Source organism: Oncorhynchus mykiss, chromosome 6, assembly GCF_013265735.2.
Source record: "Oncorhynchus mykiss isolate Arlee chromosome 6, USDA_OmykA_1.1, whole genome shotgun sequence".
Lineage (NCBI taxonomy): Eukaryota > Metazoa > Chordata > Actinopteri > Salmoniformes > Salmonidae > Oncorhynchus > Oncorhynchus mykiss.
In genome coordinates this window covers 8,980,705-9,002,812 of record NC_048570.1, presented here as the reverse complement: position 1 = coordinate 9,002,812, position 22,108 = coordinate 8,980,705, and the positions used below count along the sequence as shown (strand labels likewise).

The 22,108-nt window shown below is 44.1% G+C and overlaps 2 protein-coding genes across 10 annotated transcripts in view; one reads left to right on the top strand and one right to left on the bottom strand.

Annotated features, from left to right (window-relative positions):
- Positions 1-139: 139 nt before the first annotated feature.
- On the top strand, positions 140-13,922 carry lmbrd2a (LMBR1 domain containing 2a). 4 transcript variants are annotated; one of them, XM_036979357.1, is made up of 18 exons: positions 141-370; positions 643-896; positions 1,149-1,249; positions 3,213-3,311; positions 3,423-3,590; positions 3,737-3,947; positions 4,597-4,671; positions 4,800-4,913; positions 5,078-5,261; positions 5,846-6,027; positions 6,329-6,462; positions 6,711-6,816; positions 10,564-10,661; positions 10,899-11,005; positions 11,248-11,294; positions 11,559-11,658; positions 11,889-11,985; positions 12,739-13,922. In XM_036979357.1, exons 2-18 carry the CDS (start codon positions 723-725, stop codon positions 12,800-12,802), a joined length of 2,061 nt encoding a protein of 686 aa, XP_036835252.1. In that variant the 5' UTR covers positions 141-370; positions 643-722; the 3' UTR covers positions 12,803-13,922. The 4 variants fall into 4 exon arrangements, 3 of the variants coding, with proteins under 3 accessions (XP_036835253.1, XP_036835252.1, XP_036835251.1); XM_036979356.1 differs by having other exon boundaries at positions 141-896; XR_005052011.1 differs by lacking the exon at positions 11,248-11,294 and having other exon boundaries at positions 140-896; positions 12,739-12,783.
- A 4,626-nt stretch (positions 13,923-18,548) lies between these two features.
- The window catches only part of spef2 (sperm flagellar 2), a 47,183-nt gene continuing 43,623 nt past the window's right edge, over positions 18,549-22,108 (bottom strand). For 5 of the 6 annotated variants that reach the window (XM_036979353.1, XM_021605192.2, XM_021605193.2 and 2 more), the window contains 5 exons: positions 22,001-22,093; positions 21,527-21,697; positions 19,935-20,129; positions 19,154-19,276; positions 18,549-18,828 (listed from right to left, as the gene is read on the bottom strand). In XM_036979353.1, coding sequence (XP_036835248.1) covers positions 18,763-18,828; positions 19,154-19,276; positions 19,935-20,129; positions 21,527-21,697; positions 22,001-22,093 — 648 coding nt within the window. In that variant the 3' untranslated portion in view covers positions 18,549-18,762. The remainder of the gene's footprint in view (positions 18,829-19,153; positions 19,277-19,934; positions 20,130-21,526; positions 21,698-22,000; positions 22,094-22,108) is intronic. The other variant, XM_021605195.2, reaches the window with a different exon arrangement.

Below are 22,108 nucleotides of genomic sequence, written 5' to 3'. Positions count from 1 at the left end.
CTGAGGGCCGAGTGTCTGCGAGTTTTTGCTCCTCCCTTGTACTGGATCGATTAATTATGGTCACTAATTAGTAAAGAACACCCCCTCAACTGGTTGTCTAGGTCTTAATTGAAAAGAAAAAAACAAAAAACCCGCAGACACTCAGCCCTCGGTGGAATGAGTTTGACACCTCTGTGAGCTAGAGGGTGTACGCACATAGCCTACATTTCCCGACATGCCAAGTTGGTCCAGACACGCGTACTGTTGCTTAACTGTTTCAAAGGTTGTGTACGCGGATTCCACTTTTCGGGAACACAGTGTTATTGTCAGATTATTATACGTGAGAGAAGAGACCGGCTCGAAGAATTTCAGCTGGGGTTCAAGGATCGAGGTCAACTTAATATACTTTTATTTGTGGCTTGATATTAACAATACTGTTAACCTTAATTAATTAAATCAACCAAAAATATCGCTAACGTTAATTTATTGGCTACTAGTCCTTCTAGGCTAGATTAGAACATTACATTTTCAACCTATTAGGAAAATGTTATATAACGGGTAAAACAGATGAGTCATATTTGCATTTAGCCTACACAGCCCTTTGGATTTGTTCCGTAGCATTGTCAATGTGTTTGTATTGCTACCTATGTACCCGCCCCACAGTCTGTGCAGGGTTCACACAGACACACAGACAGACAGTGTGTGAAGGTGATGGCACAGTATGTGGGTATAGCAGCAACAGGATGAGCGGTGGAGCCCTGGGTATCGAGATTGTGCTGGTCTTCTTCCTGCCACTTTTTCTCCTGCATCGCTATGGACACTTCCGCAAGCAGCACCCACTGGTGCTGTTCGGGACCCTCCTGTCCTGGTATCTCTGCTTCCTCATCGTCTTCATCCTTCCCCTGGATGTCAGCACGGTATGTTGCCCCTACCCGCCGATCGTGAGTCAGTTTAGTATTTCCCCCACTATTGGTTAAGGGCAGCTGATCCTACATCTGTACAGAGAGGAAACTTAACCCCAGAGTGTATGAAAATCTGCTCATGTAGGAAGCTGTCAGTAGGGGTGTTAAAGTGATGAATAACTGTTACTCTGTCATGTAAAATAGTAGGACATTAAATTGTGTGTGCGTGCGCGTGCGCGTGTGTTTGCGTACACGTTCTTATTTCAGACCATATATAACCAGTGTAAGATTGACAACGAGAAACCCAGGTCTCTGACCAGTTCAGACCCCTCTAATCAGACATCCAACTCCTCTGTCTTCCCTACAAGGTACAGTACCAACACATCTGTTTCAGGACGATACCGTATCCCTCAACTAAACAACCTGTTACGCTATGCACTGAACGCCATTGACTAAATTCATGACCAATTTCTGTAGTGACTGGCTTCAATGTAGCGTAAGAGGGCTCTAGTAGAGGAACTCCCTAACTATGTACCTGGACCAGAGAGATATAGTTGAATTCGGAAGTTTACATACACTTAGGTTGGAGTCATTAAAACTCGTTTTTCAACCACCCCACAAATTTCTTGTTAACAAACTATAGTTTTTGCAAGTTGGTTAGGACATCTACTTTGCATGACACAAGTCATTTTTCCAACAATTGTTTACAGACAGATTATTTCACTTATAATTCACTGTATCACAATTCCAGTGGGTCAGAAGTTTACATACACTAAGTTGAATGTGCCTTTAAACAGCTTGGAATATTCCAGAAAATTATGTCATGGCTTTAGAAGCTTCTGAATGGCTAATTGACATCATTTGAGTCAATTGGAGGTGTACCTGTGGATGTATTTAAAGGCCTACCTTCAAACTCAGTGCCTCTTTGCTTGACATCATGGGAAAATCAAAAGAAATCAGCCAAGACTACAGAAAAAAAATTGTAGACCTCCACAAGTCTGGTTCATCCTTGGGAGCAATTTCCAAACGCCTGAAGGTACCACGTTCATCTGTACAAACAATAGTACGCAAGTATAAACACCATGGGACCACGCAGCCGTCATACCGCTCAGGAAGGAGACGCGTTCTGTCTCCGAGAGATGAACGTACTTTGGTGCGAAAAGTGGAAATCAATCCCAGAACAACAGCAAAGGACCTTGTGAAGATGCTGGAGGAAACAGGTACAAAAGTATCTATAGCCACAGTAAAACAAGTCCTATATTGACATAACCTGAAGGGCCGCTCAGCAAGGAAGAAGCCACTGCTCCAAAACCGCCATAAAAAGCCAGACTACGGTTTGCAACTGTACATGGGGACAAAGATCGTACTCTTTGGAGAAATGTCCTCTGGTCTGATGAAACAAAAATAGAACTGTTTGGCCATAATGACCATCGTTATGTTTGGAGGAAAAAGGGGGTGGCTTGCAAGCCGAAGAACACCATCCCAACTGTGAAGCACGGGGGTGGCAGCAGTATGTTGTGGGGGTGCTTTGCTGCAGGAGGGACTGATGCACTTCACAAAATAGATGGCATCACGAGGGAGGAAAATTATGTGGATATTTTGAAGCAACATCTCAAAACATCAGTCAGGAAGTTAAAGCTTGGTCGCAAATGGGTCTTCCAAATGGACAATGACTCCAAGCATACTTCCAAAGTTGTGACAAAATGACTTAAGGACAATAAAGTCAAGGTATTGGAGTGGCCATCACAAAGCCCTGACCTCAATCCTATAGAACATTTATGGGTAGAACTGAAAAAGCTTGTGTGAGCAAGGAGGCCTACAAACCTGACTCAGTTACACCAGCTCTGTCAGGAGGAATGGGCCAAATTTCACCTAACTTATTGTGGGAAGCTTGTGGAAGGCTACCTGAAACGTTTGACCCACGTTAAACAATTTAAAGACATTGCTACCAACTACTAATTGAGTGTATGTAAACTTCTGACCCACTGGGAATGTGATGAAAGAAATAAAAGCTGAAATAAATAATTCTCTCTACTTTTATTCTGACATTTCACATTCTTAAAATAAAGTGGTGATCCTAACTGACCTAAGACAGGGAATTTTTACTCGGTTTAAATGTCAGGAATTGTGAAAAACGTTATTTAAATGTATTTGGCTAAGGTATGTAAACTTCCCACTTCAACTGTGAGTCCCCACTGGACTGTCTGCTGACAGCTTTATGACTTGTGTTTATGCAACGGTTGTCCTGTATTCATGTGGTTTCCTTTACAATGTGTACATAGTGTTGTCTCTTAGGAGGATGACCTGTGCTGCTGTCTCTTTTAATTACAGCACACCTAAAGTATGTCACAAACCATGGAGCTATATTCCTGATGGAATTCTGCCAGTGTTCTGGCGCGTGGTCTACTGGACCTCTCAGTGTCTGACCTGGTGAGTTCTACTGTCCACCCACCCTTACTGCAATAGCAACCATTTACCAGTGGATTTTTCCACTCTATTTTTGGCTAATGTTGTTTTTGTTGTTTTTATTTGTCTACTCAGGCTGTTGCTCCCCTTCATGCAGTCCTATGCAAGCTCTGGGGGCTTTTCTATCCCCGGTAAGATTAAGACGGCCCTTATCGAGAACGCCATCTACTATGGCACCTACCTGGTCATCTTTTGCTCCTTGCTTATCTACTTGGCTGCCCATCCCCAGTGGCAGCTAACCTGGTGAGTAAACCCCATCACACCTTCTGCATCCCTGTCCCATCCCCCATCTTAAATCAATCCAACCCAATCTAAACATTAGCCATTCGTAGGGAAAATGCAAATCTGACCCTAGATCAGCATGTAAGCGTCTCTGTCTTCTCTTCCAGGCAGGGTCTGCAAACCATTAGCATCGCAGCAGCAAACACCTGGGGGCTTTTCCTCTTGGTGCTGTTGCTAGGTTATGGCCTGGTGGAGATCCCGTGCTTGTACTGGAACTCCTCTCGCCACGGTTACCTGTTGGCCAAGACCTACTTCAAGGCGGCCAAGCTGTCAAAGGAAAAGTCAGACGCCGAGGAAAACATGGATGACGCCATGGAGGTGAGATGGACGAGAAGAACTAAAGGAAGTCGTAAAGTATGATTGTTTTCAAAGGTCCACTCGGCGACGTGTCCGTAACTATAGCGGGGCAGACCTCCAACACAAACAAAGACAGGACGACGCAAGGGGCTAATCTCGGCAGCATTTGTTCTCGCGTTGTATGAGAGAGGAGCGCACTCCCGTGCAGATGGTATATATTGTGGCTCCCTGTGGGCCCTGGTTAAATTTATAGAATGGGGTGACCATCAAATTTATTTATATAGCCCTTCGTACATCAGCTGATATCTCAAAGTGCTGTACAGAAACACAGCCTAAAACCCCAAACAGCAAGCAATGCAGGTGTAAAAACTCCCTAGAAAGGCCAAAACCTAGGAAGAAACCTAGAGAGGAACCAGGCTATGTGGGGTGGCCAGTCCTCTTCTGGCTGTGCCGGGTGGAGATTATAACAGAACATGGCCAAGATGTTCAAATGTTCATAAATGACTGACGCCCACCGTTATCTGTGAGGCAGTTCATAACAGATCAGTCTCTCGCTTTGCACTCTCACTGGTGTTTACACTACTCTTTATAGAGACAGTCATATCGCTGCGTAGCGGTAGGACAAATCAATGCATTGTTTTAGGCCATTGAATGAATTTCTCTTTGACAGGAGGTGGCAAATGTCAACGAATCAATCGGGTACGGTCACCCCCTAAGGATCAGCATTGACACTATTTTGAGAAAGGTAAGAATGTCAGAACAAAGTTGAATATGTCCGTGTGTAAATCAGCGGTACAGTCTACAATAATGATAATTAATCATGTTAACTGTTAATATGAACGACTAAGTCTAAAATAAGCACATCCATTTTAGTGTCCCATGGAAATCCAGGAGAAAATGGTGAGGCCGAACACAGAGGACAGTGAGGAGGAAAGCACACAGAGGACCTATCCTTCCAAAAGGAGCCTAGTGAAGCTTCATAAGCAAGTAATTATGAGTTGAACCCCCCCCCCCCCTAATGAAACGTTCTGAAATGTCCCTTTACATGGTCAGACGGTGATTGAATTCGACTCACATTGTTGTTGTGAAAGTAACCCATGATGTACATAGTGTCTAGGAGTGGGGTGATCCTAGTATTGTGTGTTGGCCAGGTGATCTGTGCTGGCCAGAGACACAGTCAAACCCAGGTCCAGTGGGCGATCCTTCTGGAAGAGGCCTTCCATTTAGAGGACGTGTGTAAGAATGAGACCAATACCTCCCATCAGTTTGTCCATAGTTTCCTCTCCTCCCAGCCACCCGGCTGGCTCGGCAAATACCTGTACACTCCTACCATAGGTGAGTTCAAGTAGGGGACAACGGAGTTCTTCAATAGTCCTTCAATAGGCTTGTGTTCCAAACGGCAGCCTATTCCCTATGTAGTGCACTGCTTTTGACCAGGGCCTATAGGGAATGGGATGCTATTTGGGATACAATTTACTGTATGCCTACTGTCTAGCCACGGTCAGCTTACCTGTGAACACGTTGAACTCTGGCTGTCGTGAAAGGACTGTGTTGTGGAAGCTGTATCAGGCCCTTTAGAAAATCCACTTATCAAATGTACACAGAGAATGACTTTATTCGGTATCTTCAACAGACTGGCTCTTGATATTCATCAATTGTGTGTGTGTGTGTGTGTATGTATGAATGTATTATTATCTATCCTCAGGCGTGTCCCTCCCTGCCCCAATACTCTTGCCAATATCTGACTGAAATGGGAACTTTTCAAAAGAGTAAACTCACACACCTTAATTTACCCGGAGCATGGAGCAAAAAGTACACTTATTTAGAAAGAAGCAAAAACTCCTCACACCAGTAATCTTAACGTGTCCAACAACTGAATGGATCTATTTAGCAACATTTGGTGTGATGTTTTTCTACAGAGTGGTACTGGGAGTGTGTGCTGCGACAGTGGTGCTACCGGATGCTGGCACTACTGCTGTCTCTACTCTCTGTGGCTGTGGTGTGGTCTGAATGCACGTTCTTCAGCACACATCCTGTCCTCTCTCTCTTCGCCATCTTCATCCAGTTAGCAGAGAGTGACTACAACTACTTGTACATAGAGGTAGATATTATTTTGAGGATTCTGTGTGTATTGTTAGCCTGGGTGCCAGTCTGCAGAACACAAGCTGATTTGGGACCGGGCTAGTTTATTGTCATGTTGATCTGAAAAATGTCTTACCTGCGACAATAAAGTAACTAATACTATTACTACTACTAGATGTTTAGGATAGCATAGTTGCAAACACAGTGTGGATAAATTACATACATGAAAATGTAGAAGTATAAGAGGAAATATGGAGAAAGGTTTTTCCGTTGAGTACCAACGAGCCAAAAGATCGTTGCGATGTTCTGTCCACCACCAGATGGCGTGCTTCCTCACTATTTTGTTCCTGTGCGTTTGTGTCTACTCCACCGTGTTCCGCATCCGAGTCTTCAACTACTACTACCTGGTACCTCATCATCAGACAGACGCCTACAGCCTACTGTTCAGCGGAATGTACGTCTCTCACCGCTAAAATATACCGTGTTTTTGTGAAGGTGTGTCTATGGTGTCCATTTTAGGACTGCCTCGAAAAGAAGTCTTGCTGAGACTGAAAGAAGCTGTGACTGCGGCTGTCCTAATATGGACACCGTAGATGTCACTATTTGAGCTTGGTTCTAGAGCTTTAGAACTCTACAACATTTCAGTCTACATGTTTGTCTGACTATCACTTTGAGTATCGTGTGTATACCGTTAAAACGCAGGTTGTTCTGTCGACTGACTCCTCCGCTGTGTCTCAACTTCCTGGGTCTCATCCACATGGACGCCTCCATTTCTCACCAGCAGAGAATAGAGACAGCATACACCACAGTGAGTCACACCCGGTGTGCATCCCAAATGGCACCCTATTCAACATACACTGCCCTACAAACACAAAACGCAGTAACTACGGCAACAGTCAAAATGAAAATATATATATATATAATTTTTTTTTTGCTAACCAGCCAAATAGGTTGTAGGTAGATTAACTGATGTATCATATTAATATGAAGTAATTTTTTATGCATATAAACTATGACCACTGATTTGACCTATGACCCCTCAAATTATATTTTTTTTATTTTTTTTGCAAATGAAAGACAGATATATAATTTACTTACATATTCACACCCCTGAGTCAATACATGTTAGAATTACCTTTGGCAGCGATTACAGATGTGAGTCTTTCTGGGTAAGTCTCTAAGAGCTTTGCATACCTGGATTGTACAATATTTCCATTATTCTTTTTTAAATTCTTCAAGCTCTGCCAAGTTGGTTGTTGATCATTGCTAGACAGACAGACATTTCAAGTCTTTCCATAGATTTTCAAGACGATTTAAGTCAAAACTAACTAGGCCACTCAGGAACATTCAAAATCGTCTTGCTAAGGGAAGAGGGATACCTAGTCAGTTGTACAACTGAAAGCCTTCAACTGAAATGTGTCTTCCACATTTAACCCAACCCCTCTGAATCAGAGAGGTGCGGGGGGCTGCCTTCATTTACATCCACGTCTTCAGCAACTCCAGTATATATTTGGCCTTGCGTTTTTAGGTTATTGCCCTTCTGAAAGGTGAATTTGTCACTCAGTGTCTGGTGGAAAGCAGAATGAACCTGGTTTTCCTCTAGGATTTTTTATCCTAAAAAACTCCTTGGTCCTTGAAGATGATAAGCATACCCATAACAGGATGCAGCCACCACCATGCTTGAACATATGAACAGACCTCCCGAGTGGTGCAGTGGTCTAAGGCACTGCATCACAGTGCTAACTGTGTCACTAGAGATTCTGTGTTCGACTCCAGGCTCTGTTGCAGCCGGCCTCGACCGAGAGACCCATGGGGCGGCACACAATTGGCCAGTGTCGTTCGGGTTAGGGGAGAGCTTGGCCGGCAGGGATGTCCTTCTCCCATCCTGCACTAGGGACTCCTGTGGCGTGCCGGGCCCAGTGCACGCTGACATGGTCGCCAGGTGTACGGTGTTTCCTCCGACACATTGATGCAGCTGGTTTCCGGGTTAAGTGGGCATTGTGTCAAGAAGCAGTGCGGTTTGGTTGTGTTTCGGAGGACGCACGGCTTTCGACCTTCGCCTCTCCCGAGTCTCATCGCTGCAAATCCTGTACAGACAAGACTGCAACTACCAATTTGATGACACGGAATTAGGGAGAAAAATTGTAAAAAAAAAAGAGTGGTACTCAATAATGTGTTGTGTTGGATTTGCCCCAAACATAACACTTTGTATTCAGCACATAAAGTTAATTTCTTTGCTGTTTTTTTTGTTGCAGTTTTACTTTAGTGCCTTATTGCAAACAGGATACATATTTTTTATTCTGTACAGGCCATTCACTCTGCCATTTAGGTTAGTATTGTGGAGTAACTACAATGTTATTGATCTATCCTCTGTTCTCCTATCACAGCTATTAAACTCTGTAACTGTTTTAAATTCACCATTGGCCTCATGGGGAAATCCATGAGCGGTTTCCTTCCTCTTTGGCAACTGAGTTAAGAAGGATGCCTGTATATTTGTAGTGGCTGGGTGTAATTAATAACTTAACCATGCTCAAAGGGATATTCAATGTCTGCTTTTTAGCAGGTGCCCTTCTTTGCGATACTTTGGAAAACCTCCCTGGTCTTTTTTGTTGAATCTTTGTTTGAAATTCAGTGCTCGACTGAGGGACCTTACAATTGTCTGTATGTGTGGGGTCCAGAGATGAGGTAGTCATTAAAAATGCATGTTAAACACTATTATTGCCCTCAGAGCAAGCCCATGTGACGTATTGTGATTTGTTAAGCATTTCTTTGTCCTGAACTTATTTAGGCATGTCATAACAAAGGGTTTGAATACTTATTGACTCAAGACATTTCAGCTTTTCATTTTTTTATTAATTTGTAAACATCATTCCACTTTGACATTATGTGGTATTGTGTGTAGGCCGGTGACGCAACATTTAATCCATTTTAAATTCAGGCTGTTAACACAACAAAATGTTTAAAAAGTCAAGGGGTGTGAATACTTACTGAAGGCACTGTATATGGTTAATGCAAAGGCCAAGTGCAGTATCTACAATCTAAATGTGTTGATCCAACTTTCTTGTTGTTTTTCTGTTTGATGGGAACTGTTTGAGAGTTCTAACTACATTCCACTTGTATTTAATGATATGTAGTTGTGTTTTCATGTTTTGAATGTTGTATTGTAGTAACCCTCAATAATCCTTTCGCCATGGGACTATTTCATCACGCAGAATGTTTATACTAAATATTTGTCTTTGCAGCATCTACAAAATCGAAATGTGTTTATTCAACTTCCTTGTTGTTTTTTCTGTTTGACTTTGTATGGTTATTTATTTGACTTAGGGGGTCATAGGTCAAATCAATGGTCATGGTTTATATGCATAAAAAGAACTTCATAATCGGATGATACATGTTTTATTTATATTTATTTATCCCTTATTTTACCAGGTAAATTGACTGAGAAAACGTTCTCATTTGCAGCAACGACCTGGGGAATAGTTACAGGGGAGAGGAGGGGGATGAATGAGCCAATTGTAAACTGGGGATTATTAGGCGACCGTGAGGGTCATCAGTGGTATCACTTATCTACCTACAACATATTTGACATATTTGGCTGGACAGCAAATGCATTTTAAAGACATTTTTCTCAGGTTCATTGTTTGCGTACTTACTGCTCGTTGCCTTTGCTTGGCAGAGTGGGAAACGGGGGGGCAAAACATGGTGTGAAAAACCTGAAGTGCAAATGTCACACTCCATTTTCTCTGAAACAGAACATATTTGAACCAGGACACTTTGCCACAAGATAAAACAGATACAGCAAAGCCTTATTTTAGTCTTAACTACATTTTGACCAAAAGTGTAGTTTCTGCGTTTTGCCTTTTGTAGGGCAGTATAGACCCCACAGTGGAGGTGTCATAATACCCATAAAACCTAGCGGTCAAACAGGGAAATGGTTCCAATCGTTTTTCCACCATTCATTTTTCCCGTAGTGCATTTTAGAAACAGTTTTAAAATATGGGTTGTGGGAAAATTTATTGAATTTGACCGCTAGGTTTTATGAGTATTATGACTCATACCGTGGTAGTCTATAGTGCACTAATCTAGACCAGAGCCCTATTTCCTATGTCGTGCACTACTTTTGACCAGAGCCCTATTTCCTATGTCGTGCACTACTTTGGACTAGAACCCTATTTCCTACGTCGTGCACTACTTTGGACTAGAGCCCTATTTCCTATGTCGTGCACTACTTTGGACTAGAGCCCTATTTCCTATGTCGTGCACTACTTTGGACTAGAGCCCTATTTCCTACGTCGTGCACTACTTTGGACTAGAGCCCAATTCCCTATGTCGTGCACTACTCTAGACCAGAGCCCTATTTCCTATGTCGTGCACTACTTTGGACTAGAGCCCTATTCCCTATTTAGGGAATACAGTGATATTTTGGGACGTAGCCTCGGTCACATGGGCTCTCTCATTGTAAAGGAAAACTAGTGGGATTTATTTAATCAGCTAGACGTTCTAGGTATCGGAGTCACTATTTTCTCAACTCCTTTTTTTTTCTTGTGTCTACCAGATCATGGGCTCTATGCGTCTCCTCTCCTTCATAGCAGATGGTTTCTACATCTATTACCCCATGCTCATAGTCCTCCTCTGCATCGCCACCTACTGCAGGTATGTCTTGTCTGCAGGTCTATTTGACATCCTCTCCAGGGGATTCCCATCTTAAGACAACAGGATCTGTATTGACATTTGTCTCATAGTGGTGATCTAGGATCAGTTTGGAAGTTATATGCTTTAACAATCAATGGCTATATTCATTTAAAAGTCCAGAAATGGAACCCCAGATTGCCTCCTTTACCTAACACATGGTCGTGTGTTTTTCTTCCTCCCCTCCCTGTGTATTTTCAGCCTGGGTACCCGCTGCCTCAACCTCCTGGGGTTCCCACAGTATATTAGTCAGAGCGATGACTTGACCTCTGAGCTGGTGGAAGAGGGCAGAGAGCTTATCAGAAGAGGTACTATTGTAGTGTGAAGTTGCCTCTAGACTCCGATCTTGGATCAGTTTTGCATTGGTTGAGGTTAATATTGTGGGAGGGGCAGCTGATCCTAGATCTGTAACTAAGGGAAACTTCACCCCAGAGCAACAGTTGTACACTCAGCCTGGATGCCGTTTGAGAAGCTCTCCTTTTGGAGTCCAGTGTGGATAAGACCAAGTCTGGGACAATGTTGCCACTATCTCTGTTTGTTGTTGTTGCAGAAAGAAGAAACCGACAGAGAAGCGAGGATAGGGAGAGTCGGAAACGAGTGAGCACGGTCCTTTCTTATCTGAGTCAGTGACTCTGGACACTGGAGAAGACCCCATATCAATGTTCACACCACTGCATTACCAAACTATGAACCACCCGCCAGCTCATTGGGTTCACTGTCTATGTAAAATGCTCCGGCATGAAGTTTACCTTAGGTACAGATCTAGGATCAGCTTCCCTAATCCTGGATGCAAAAACTGACTCAAGAATGAGCGTCTAGGGTCAACTTAACCCTACACCATGTAAAGTAACTGTTTTTCAGGGATGGAGAGAGCGCTATGGAGAACAGCGAAATGTGAGGAGGAGCAGAAATGGTTATTCCGAGTTAAAGGACAACGACTCTCCCTCAGACAACAGTGACAGTGAGTATGACGTTTATGATCATCATTTTCAACAGACTTAAAATATTTAATGCTTATGGCATAATGCCTAATGCATTATAGCCGTCAATCAAATGTTACTTTGCGTCCCAAATGAACACTGTTCCCTATGTAGTGCACTACTTTCCCTATAGGCTCTGGTCAAAAGTAGTGCACTACATTGGGAATATGTTGCCATTTGGGACTCAAACTTAAATGTGTGTTCTCTTCAGTTGCCCAGTTGACCAGGAGAGAGAGCGGGGATCACACTGGGCTACTTCAGGACGTGGACACCACAAGCCTAGATCCTAGTGATTCTCCAACCCAGAGGTACTAGATCCTACTCATTCTCCAACCCAGAGGTACTGTGTCCTAGTCATTCTCCAACCCAGAGGTACTGTGCCCTAGTCATTCTCCAACCCAGAGGTACTGTGCCCTAGTCATTCTCCAACCCAGAGGTACTAGATCCTAGTCATTCTCCAACCCAGAGGTATTAGATCCTAGTCATTCTCCAACCCAGAGGTACTGTGCCCTAGTCATTCTCCAACCCAGAGGTACTGTGCCCTAGTCATTCTCCAACCCAGAGGTAGTATGCTCTAGTCATTCTCCAACCCAGAGGTACTGTGCCCTAGTCATTCTCCAACCCAGAGGTAGTATGCCCTAGTCATTCTCCAACCCAGAGGTACTGTGCCCTAGTCATTCTCCAACCCAGAGGTACTAGATCCTAGTCATTCTCCAACCCAGAGGTACTGTGCCCTAGTCATTCTCCAACCCAGAGGTACTGTGCCCTAGTCATTCTCCAACCCAGAGGTACTAGATCCTAGTCATTCTCCAACCCAGAGGTACTAGATCCTAGTCATTCTCCAACCCAGAGGTACTAGATCCTAGTCATTCTCCAACCAAGAGGTACTATGCCCTAGTCATTCTCCAACCCAGAGGTACTAGATCCTCGTGGACAGTGGATGACAGACTGGCGCCCAGGCTAGTGCATGGTGGGAAAACATTGTTTTATTATAATGGCAGTAGAAGAGAAAGGGGAATGATTGCTCTGATATTAATTCTCCTTGGTCTGTCCCTCTCTAGGTACGCAGGAGGACGTTACCTCTCCCTGGCGTCCTCTCGGACACCCATTTTCAACAATGTCTGAGAGGAGCCCCTGCTCAGAGGCTGTGGGACTGAACTGACCTTTCCTCATTGCCCACACGGCTGCTAGAGTTCCATGGATATTTTCTTCTTCCCTTTTGTCCTTTAGCCTGTTTGTCTGGAGATAGATATTTATTTAATGCACATTGGGATCATAATGAATAAGATAACATGGACCAGGGGGTCCTGATCTGAGATCAGCACTCCCAACTGTGGTTCCAGTAGTGCCCCAAGAACAAAACATTGTCTGACCTCAGGAACAACTGTGACTTTTAACCTTAGGAACAAGGGATGCATTAGGGCCCCTGACCAAGTGCTTACCTTTTCTACCCCTCCTTTGATTTCCGTTTGTGTTTTTAGAACCCATTCATTCTGTAACGACTACTCAGTCATTTTATTTGACCTTTATTTAACTAGGCAAGTTAGTAAAGAACAAATTCTTATTTTCAATGACGGCCTAGGAACAGTGGGTTAACTGGTCTAGGAACAGTGGGTTAACTGGTCTAGGAACAGTGGGTTAACTGGTCTAGGAACAGTGGGTTAACTACCTTGTTCAAGGGCAGAACGACAGATTTTTACCCTGTCAGCTTGGGGATTTGATCTTGCAACCTTTACGGTTACTAGTCCAACGCTCAACCACTAGGTTACGCTGCCACTCATCTCACAATGCCTCTTCTTTGCCAGGGTATGTATGAGTTTTTAGGGTACAATGATAATACATGTCTTCTTTCTAGGAGATTTTCCTGTGCCTTGATTTTTCTGAAGTCATAATGGATGTGCACCCTAGTTTTGCTCCGTTTTAAATGGTTTTATTTCCATAAATGCTGCATATTTAAATATCGATGTCCTTTCATAGATGTACTGTCATTTTTTAATCAACAAGTACTGACTGCACTGTCGTTTTTTATGAATAATAACTAAGCTCAGTGGTGTTTGATGCTTGGACCTTAAGTGTGAGGATGGTGTGAACCATGTTAACCAGTAAGAACTGTGTGAGTCAAGGTTTGATTATGTAAAATCCCCCATTATATCTCAGATAGTTTCAATAAATCATCCCCCCCCAAAAATGGAGAAACTATTTTGTCAAATTTCAATTCAATTAAATGTATGTATTTGTAAATTAACGTTGATCTATATTATTATTGATGGTTTCTGGTGATGAAGGGATGATTTGACCTCCTCATACCTGCTACTGGGAGACTGCAGGTCTTGTGGGCCGTGCAGTATGTGTGGAGGCTACTATGGTTCTATGACTGCATTCCAAGGGGCTCAGGTCATAAGTAGTGCACTGTATAGGGAGCCATTTGGCACACAGCCTATATGTGTGGACTGGTGGACCCCATACTGTGGTGTAGGGGGTGGATCCCAAAGACCCTCCTCGTTATTAAGGGGACGTGAAGATTCATGTTTTGCGTCTAAAAACTCTGTGACTATACGCTGCACAAGCTATCTATATCAGTCTTTGTGGTTAAGCCCTGGCTGTTGTGAGAGTGTGCTTGCAGACTGGGTCTGAGTCAGACTGAAACTAGATAAAGAGAAGTAACCACTGTCTGGTTTTGACATGTTGATCTTGAGTGACAGACAATGCTAATGAATTCAGAGAAGCTACTGTACTAGGTTACTTTATAAGGTAACCTCAGCTTATTGATACACACATACGTTGACGTAGGGGATGATACCACTAGGGAGTGAACACATGTATAAAATCAGCTGTGCCCTTAGGTGGGGTGCAGAACTTACTCGGAAACATGCGTGCCATGTCCCCGTTGTCAACTTGTCCGCAATTGCATTAATAAAGGTTTTTGATTTATTTACTTAAAGATATTGCTGATTTCACCAATAAGCAAATGATTGACAAGGAACCTACCCCGACAGTGGATGTCCTTTGGCTCCAGTGTTCTTCTCTGTAGGGGTTAAATGTAGCCCTGAGGCAGGGCAGGGATTACCTATGTTTCACGGGAACTGACCCAGAGAAACCCATTCTGTATTCTCTATTGAAATCCATAACAAACTTCAATGGCTTCAGCCGATCCTGACCGGCCACTCTCTGTACAGTCTGTTCCCTTCGTCGCCATGTTCTCGTGCGAGACGGGCCTGTCTGAGGAGAGAAGACTCGCCAGCACCTTCATCTGCCTGACAGCCCTCTCTAATCGCTTATTATTTCCCCTAATCTACAGTACCAGTCAAAAGTTTGGCGACACCTACTCATTCAAAGGTTTTTATTTATTTTTACTATTTTCTGCATTGTAGAATACTAGAAGACATCAAAACAACACATATGGAATCACGTGGGTAACCAAAAAAGTGTTAAACTAAATATATTTCATATTTGAGATTCTTCAAAGTAGGTTGGGAGGGGCCGAGTCCCACTCTGGTTCTCACGGGACTGAGGCCGGGCAGTGACCACACTTATCTAAAAGATGGGGAGGTGCTAAAGGATGGGGAGGGGCAGTGACCATGCTGATCTCAAGGATGGGGAGGGGCTAAAGGATGGGGAGGGGCAGTGACCATGCTGATCTCAAGGATGGGGAGGGGCTAGAGAATGGGGAGGGGCAGTGACCATGCTGATCTAAAGGATGGGGAGGTGCTAGAGGATGGGGAGGGGCAGTGACCATGCTGATCTAAAGGATGGGGAGGTGCTAGAGGATGGGGAGGGGCAGTGACCATGCTGATCTAAAGGATGGGGAAGTGCTAGAGGATGGGGAGGGGCAGTGACCATGCTGATCTAGAGGATGGGGAGGGGCAGTGACCACACTTATCTAAAAGATGGGGAGGTGCTAGAGAATGGGGAGGGGCAGTGACCATGCTGATCTAAAGGATGGGGAGATGCTAGAGGATGGGGAGGGGCAGTGACCACACTTATCTAAAAGATGGGGAGGGGCTAGAGAATGGGGAGGGGCAGTGACCACTCTGATCTAAAGGATGGGGAGGTGCTAGAGGATGGGGAGGGGCAGTGACCATGCTGATCTCAAGGATGGGGAGGGGCTAGAGGATGGGAGGGGCTGCTAGGGTAAGGGTTAACTTAGGCTGCTAGGGTTAGGGTTAACTTAGGCTGCTAGGGTTAGGGTTAACTTAGGCTGCTAGGGTTAGGGTTAACTTAGGCTGCTAGGGTTAGGGTTAACTTAGGCTGTTAGGGTTAGGGTTAATTTAAGCTGCTAGGGTTAGGTTTAGGGTTAACTTAGGCTGCTAGGGTTAACTTAGGCTGCTAGGGTTAGGTTTAGGGTTAACTTAGGGTGCTAGGGTTAGGGTTAACTTGGGCTGCTAGGGTTAGGGTTAACTTAGGCTGCTAGGGTTGGGGTTAACTTAGGGTGCTAGGGTTAGGGTTAACTTAGGCTGCTAGGGTTAACTTAGGCTGCTAGGGTTAGGTTTAGGGTTAACTTAAGCTGCTAGGGTTAACTTAGGCTGCTAAGGTTAGGTTTAGGGTTAACTTAGGCTGCTAGTGTTAGGTTTAGGGTTAAGTTAGGATGCTAGGGTTAGGTTTAGGGTTAACTTAGGCTGCTAGGGTTAGGTTTAGGCAGAGCCATATATTTAAATCTAATAGTTGACAGTTGAATAGTTTGTTGACAATGAATTGAACATCTATTAACCATCTATCAGAGCATGTGCAGACCAGCTGGCTGGTGTGTTTACGGACATATTCAATCAATCCCTATCCCAGTCAGCTGTTCCCACATGCTTCAAGAGTGCCAGCATTGTTCCTGTTCCCAAGAAAGCTAAGGTAACTGAACTAAATGACTAGTAGCACTCACTTCCGTCATCATGAAATGCTTTGAGAGACTAGTCAAGGATCATATCACCTTCACCCTACCTGACACCCTAGAGCCACTCCAATTTGCTTACCGCCAAAATAGGTCCAAAGACGACGCAATCACACTGCACACTGCCCTTACCCATCTGGACAAGAGGAATACCTATGTAAGAATGCTGTTCATCGATTACAGCTCAGCATTCAACACCATAGTACCCTCCAAGTTCATCATTAAGCTCCAGGTCCTGGGTCTCAACCCCGCCCTGTGCAACTGGGTCCTGGACTTTCTGACGGCCCGACCCCAGGTGGTGAGGGTAGGAAACAACATCTCCACCCCGCTGATCCTCAACACTGGGGCCCCACAAGAGTGCGTTCTCAGCCCTCTCCTGTACTCCCTGTTCACCCATGACTGCATGGCCATGCACGCCTCCAACTCAATCATCAAGATTGCAGACGACACTACAGTGGCAGGCTTGATTACCAATAACGACGAGACGGCCTACAGGGAGGAAGTGAGGGCCCTCGGAGTGTGGTGTCAGGAAAATAACCTCTCACTCAACGTCAACAAAACAAAGGAGATGATTGTGGATTTCAGGAAACAGCAGAGGGAACACCCCCCTATCCAAATCGACGGGACAGTTGTGGAGAAGGTGGAAAGTTAAGTTCCTCGGCGTAAACATCACGGACAAACTGAAATGGTCCACCCACACAGACAGCGTGGTGAAGAAGGCGCAAGTCACCAAAAACACTGACAAACTTTTACAGATGCACAATCGAGAGCATCCTGTCGGGCTGTATCACCACCTGGTACGGCAACTGCTCCACCCACAACCGTAAGGCTCAGAGGGTAGTGAGGTCTGCACAACGCATCACCGGGGGCAAACTACCTGCCCTCCAGGACACCTACAGCACCCGATGTCACAGAAAGGCCAAACAAATCATCAAGGACAATAACTACCCAAGCCACTGCCTGTTCACCCCGCTACCATCCAGAAGGCGAGGTCAGTACAGGTGCATCAAAGCTGGGACCGAGAGACTGAAAAACAACTTATATCCCAAGGCCATCATTAAACAGCCATCACTAACTTTGAGCGGCTGCTGCCAACATACTGACTCATCATTAGCCACTTTAATAATGGAAAATTGATGTAATAAATGTATCACTAGTCACTTTAAACAATGCCACTTTATATAATGTTTACATATCCTACATTACTCATCTCATATGTATATACTGTACTCTATGCCATCTACTGCATCTTGCCTATGCCATTCGGCCATTGCTCATCCATATATATATATATATATATATGTACATTGTGGTCTACAGCAGGTCAGCCACCAGGGGGAGACTCGCCGAGGCCTGGTGAGAGAAGGAGTATACATCACAAGGCGATGGCTCCCTCTGCTGGACGTGCCAGGTCTCGACGGGCTCGCCGCCCAGGACTAATTGGGGCTGATTGGGGAGTTGGTGATTAATCAAGGGCTGATTGCTCACCAGCTGTTCAAGCCCCATAACAGGGAGAAAGAAGTAAGGTGACTTCCGTGTAGTTGGAGACGGTGCCCGAGCTAAGACGAGGGAGTTTGTGTGCCCGACAGGACACAGCAAGACCTGGGGCCCAGAAGACGGTATCCTGGAGAGGGTGTCATGGGGGAGACCTATCCTTTTGATTTATTGTTTAATAAACACCCTTGAAACCGAGCTAATCATACTCTGTCCATGTTTGATCTGCGTAAACGTCTTGACCCAACCCCCTGGTCTGCCACAAGATATTCTTATTCATTCCTTTACTCTTGTGTGTATAAGGTAGTTGTTGTGAAATTGTTAGCTTACTTGTTAGATATGACTGCATGGTCGGAACTAGAATCACAAGCATTTTGCTACACTCGCATTAACATCTGCTAACCATGTGTATGTGACAAATAACATTGGATTTGATATTGGGGACAATGTTTGTTGAGGATATGTTAAAGCCACAATCATTATCTGCATAAGAACAACAAAGTCTTCATTTTTGTGATTTTAATGAAACACTTCAAGAAAGAGGCATGTAAATTCATAAACTGAAGGTTAACATTTTGAAATAATTAGTTCTAATTATTTTATTTTATAATGCACTGTATAATTTGCAGAATTATTTTTAAATCAACTGCATTTCTAAGCGGATGGGAATCTCAGGTTGGCTTGTGAGAGTTAACTGCGTGGTATATTTATCTTAAGACACCATCAAAGACAGAGGCTCCCCTTCGCTCTGTTGGACCTGCAGAGCTCGGTGAATATCCTGGGAATGAGAGGGAGAGCATGGAGAGGTTAGCTTGATCACTGTTCAATAGGAACGTGAAGAGGGACTGTCTTTCTTTATGGGCTTGGACCTGGATTCAAATAGTAGTCGTTTTCTTTCAAATATTTGAGCTGTGCTTGATCAATCTTGGGGACCAATGAAACAGTCCCAAAAGCACACAGATCTCACCCATTCGGCAGAACCAAACAAACATTCAAAGTATGTGAAAGAAAGCCGATACTATTTGAACCTAGGTATCGTGTTGTGAATACTATACAGTGTATTAATCTTTTGAGTGTGAAGTTTTCTATTGGTCCATACTAACAATGAGTTGGTATTGAGCAGAGCCCTCGATCAGATCTTGTATGACCGGATGCTGGGATAGGATGGAGAATGGAATCTTGTCCTCAACCTTGTACCCCAGTTCTCTGTAGACCTTCACAAAGTCCTGTGGGTAAAGAACAATCCTAGACTTAACAAGCAGCTCCAAAACAAACATGTACACATTTTTGAAATCAAAAGACGGATTGATGTCCCGGCATAGCCAGAAGAGGACTGGCCACCCCTCAGAGCCTGGTTCCTCTCTAGGTTTCTTCCTAGGTTTTGGCCTTTCTAGAGAGTTGTTCCTAGCCACCGTGCTTCTCCATCTGCATTGCTTGCCGTTTTGGGTTTTAGGCTGGGTTTCTGTACAACACGTTGAGATATCGGCTGATGTAAAAAAGGGCTTTATTAATACATTTGATTGATGGATTGATTGTTGAAATCGTTCATCAATCAGCCAGGTAGTTCAGTTCATCCCAGTAAATCAAAATGAGGTTATTTTTTATTTTTGCAAATGCATTTCCAAAATGCTACCAATCACTGTGAAGTGTTAGGTAGGAGTGGCAATATCATTTGGCAAAAAACAGCAACGTAAGCAATATGATTAAGTGGGAAGTAGTGTTTCATATGTGTCTCTTAGCCTGGTCCCAGATCTGTTTCTGTTAACTCCTTGTCATGACAGGGAGTTGTCATGACAACACAAACAGATCTGTGACCAGGTTATATTTATATATATATATATATATATATATCTTACAGTAGGGAGTGAAACTCCTGTCCTGTACCTCTTTATATTCATCAGGACTCTTCCAGTTGGGATGGAAGCGGTTCTGGCATGCCCCCCAGGCTCCCCCGTGACAGATAACTCGGAGGAGGGCAGGCATGGACACCCCCTCCTCCCCTCTTGGCCCCCCCTGAGGCTCCACCTCCTCCTCTAGCTCGGTCGACTCACTCAGCCCCTCCTCCATGTAAGGCACCGACTACAAATTCACAGTTAATCAAAAAAAACAATGGATAGAAATGAGCAGATGCTCTGAGCTATCCCACCAAGGCCAAGCTACTGGTATTACTGCTACAACTACTACTGCAACTACTGACACTACTACAACTGCTGCTACTACTACTGCTATTGCTACTACTGATACTGATACTATTACTGCTACTACGACTATTAGTGCTACTGCTATTACTACTACTACTGCTATACCATACAGTATGTTGATGACACTGGACTTGAAACATATGCAAATGATACATCTAATAGGGACTATGAGGTGTAATTAAGACCAAAACGGTACCATATTCCCCTATATAGTACACTCCTTTTGACTAGAGTCGGGACACTATATAGTACACTCCTTTTGACTAGAGTCGGGACACTATATAGTACACTCCTGTTGACTAGAGTCGGGACACTATATAGTACACTCCTTTTGACTAGAGTCGGGACACTATATAGTACAGTCCTTTTGACTAGAGTCGGGACACTATATAGTACACTCCTGTTGACTAGAGTCGGGACACTATATAGTACACTCCTGTTGACTAGAGTCGGGACACTATATAGTACAGTCCTTTTGACTAGAGTCGGGACACTATATAGTACACCCCTTTTGACTAGAGTCGGGACACTATATAGTACAGTCCTTTTGACTAGAGTCGGGACACTATATAGTACACTCCTTTTGACTAGAGTCGGGACACTATATAGTACACTCCTTTTGACTAGAGTCGGGACACTATATAGTACACTCCTGTTGACTAGAGTCGGGACACTATATAGTACACTCCTTTTGACTAGAGTCGGGACACTATATAGTACACCCCTTTTGACTAGAGTCGGGACACTATATAGTACAGTCCTTTTGACTAGAGTCGGGACACTATATAGTACACTTCTTTTGACTAGAGTCGGGACACTATATAGTACACTCCTTTTGACTAGAGTCGGGACACTATATAGTACACTCCTGTTGACTAGAGTCGGGACACTATATAGTACACTCCTTTTGACTAGAGTCGGGACACTATATAGTACACTCCTGTTGACTAGAGTCGGGACACTATATAGTACACTCCTGTTGACTAGAGTCGGGACACTATATAGTACACTCCTGTTGACTAGAGTCGGGACACTATATAGTACACTCCTGTTGACTAGAGTCGGGACACTATATAGTACACTCCTTTTGACTAGAGTCGGGACACTATATAGTACACTCCTTTTGACTAGAGTCGGGACACTATATAGTACACTCCTTTTGACTAGAGTCGGGACACTATATAGTACAGTCTTTTTGACTAGAGTCGGGACACTATATAAGGGAATAGGATGCTGCTTCACATGCAGCCTTGGATGCAGAGTGACGAAGCCAACCTTGAGAAGTCTACTGCTAGACTGGTGACGAAGCGGCTGTCCCATGACGACACTGAGAGCTCGGACAAAGCCCTGCATAGGGTCAGGGTGGGCGGCGAAGTACAGCAGCATGGTCACGTAGTCGACACGAGCTGGCGAGCAATCGGGGTCGGCGAAAAGCAGGAAGAAAAACTGCAAGAAATATTTGCAGATGAGTTATCAATGCAACATTGTGTGATGATTTGTATTGTTCCATTTATAAATTCAAGCAGTTGGTTGTTGTGAGACCTGGGTTCAAATACTATTTAAAATAATTTCAAATACCTTATTTGGGCTTGGTTGAGCTTGCCTGGCAAAATGGAACCAATAGAGTAGTCGCAAAACTGCAAACCCCACCCATCTGACACTCCAGGCAGGCTTAACTCAGCACTAAAAGTATTTAAAAGATTTTGAATAGTATTTGAATCCAGGTCTGGGTGTCGTTGCTATGTGTACCTTCCGTAGATTAGCCAAGCGATCGTAAGGAAGTGGCTCAGACAGGTCTTCGGGAATGGACAGTGCCCGCTCACTGGGGAACCACAGCTCAACCTAATAATGAAGCAA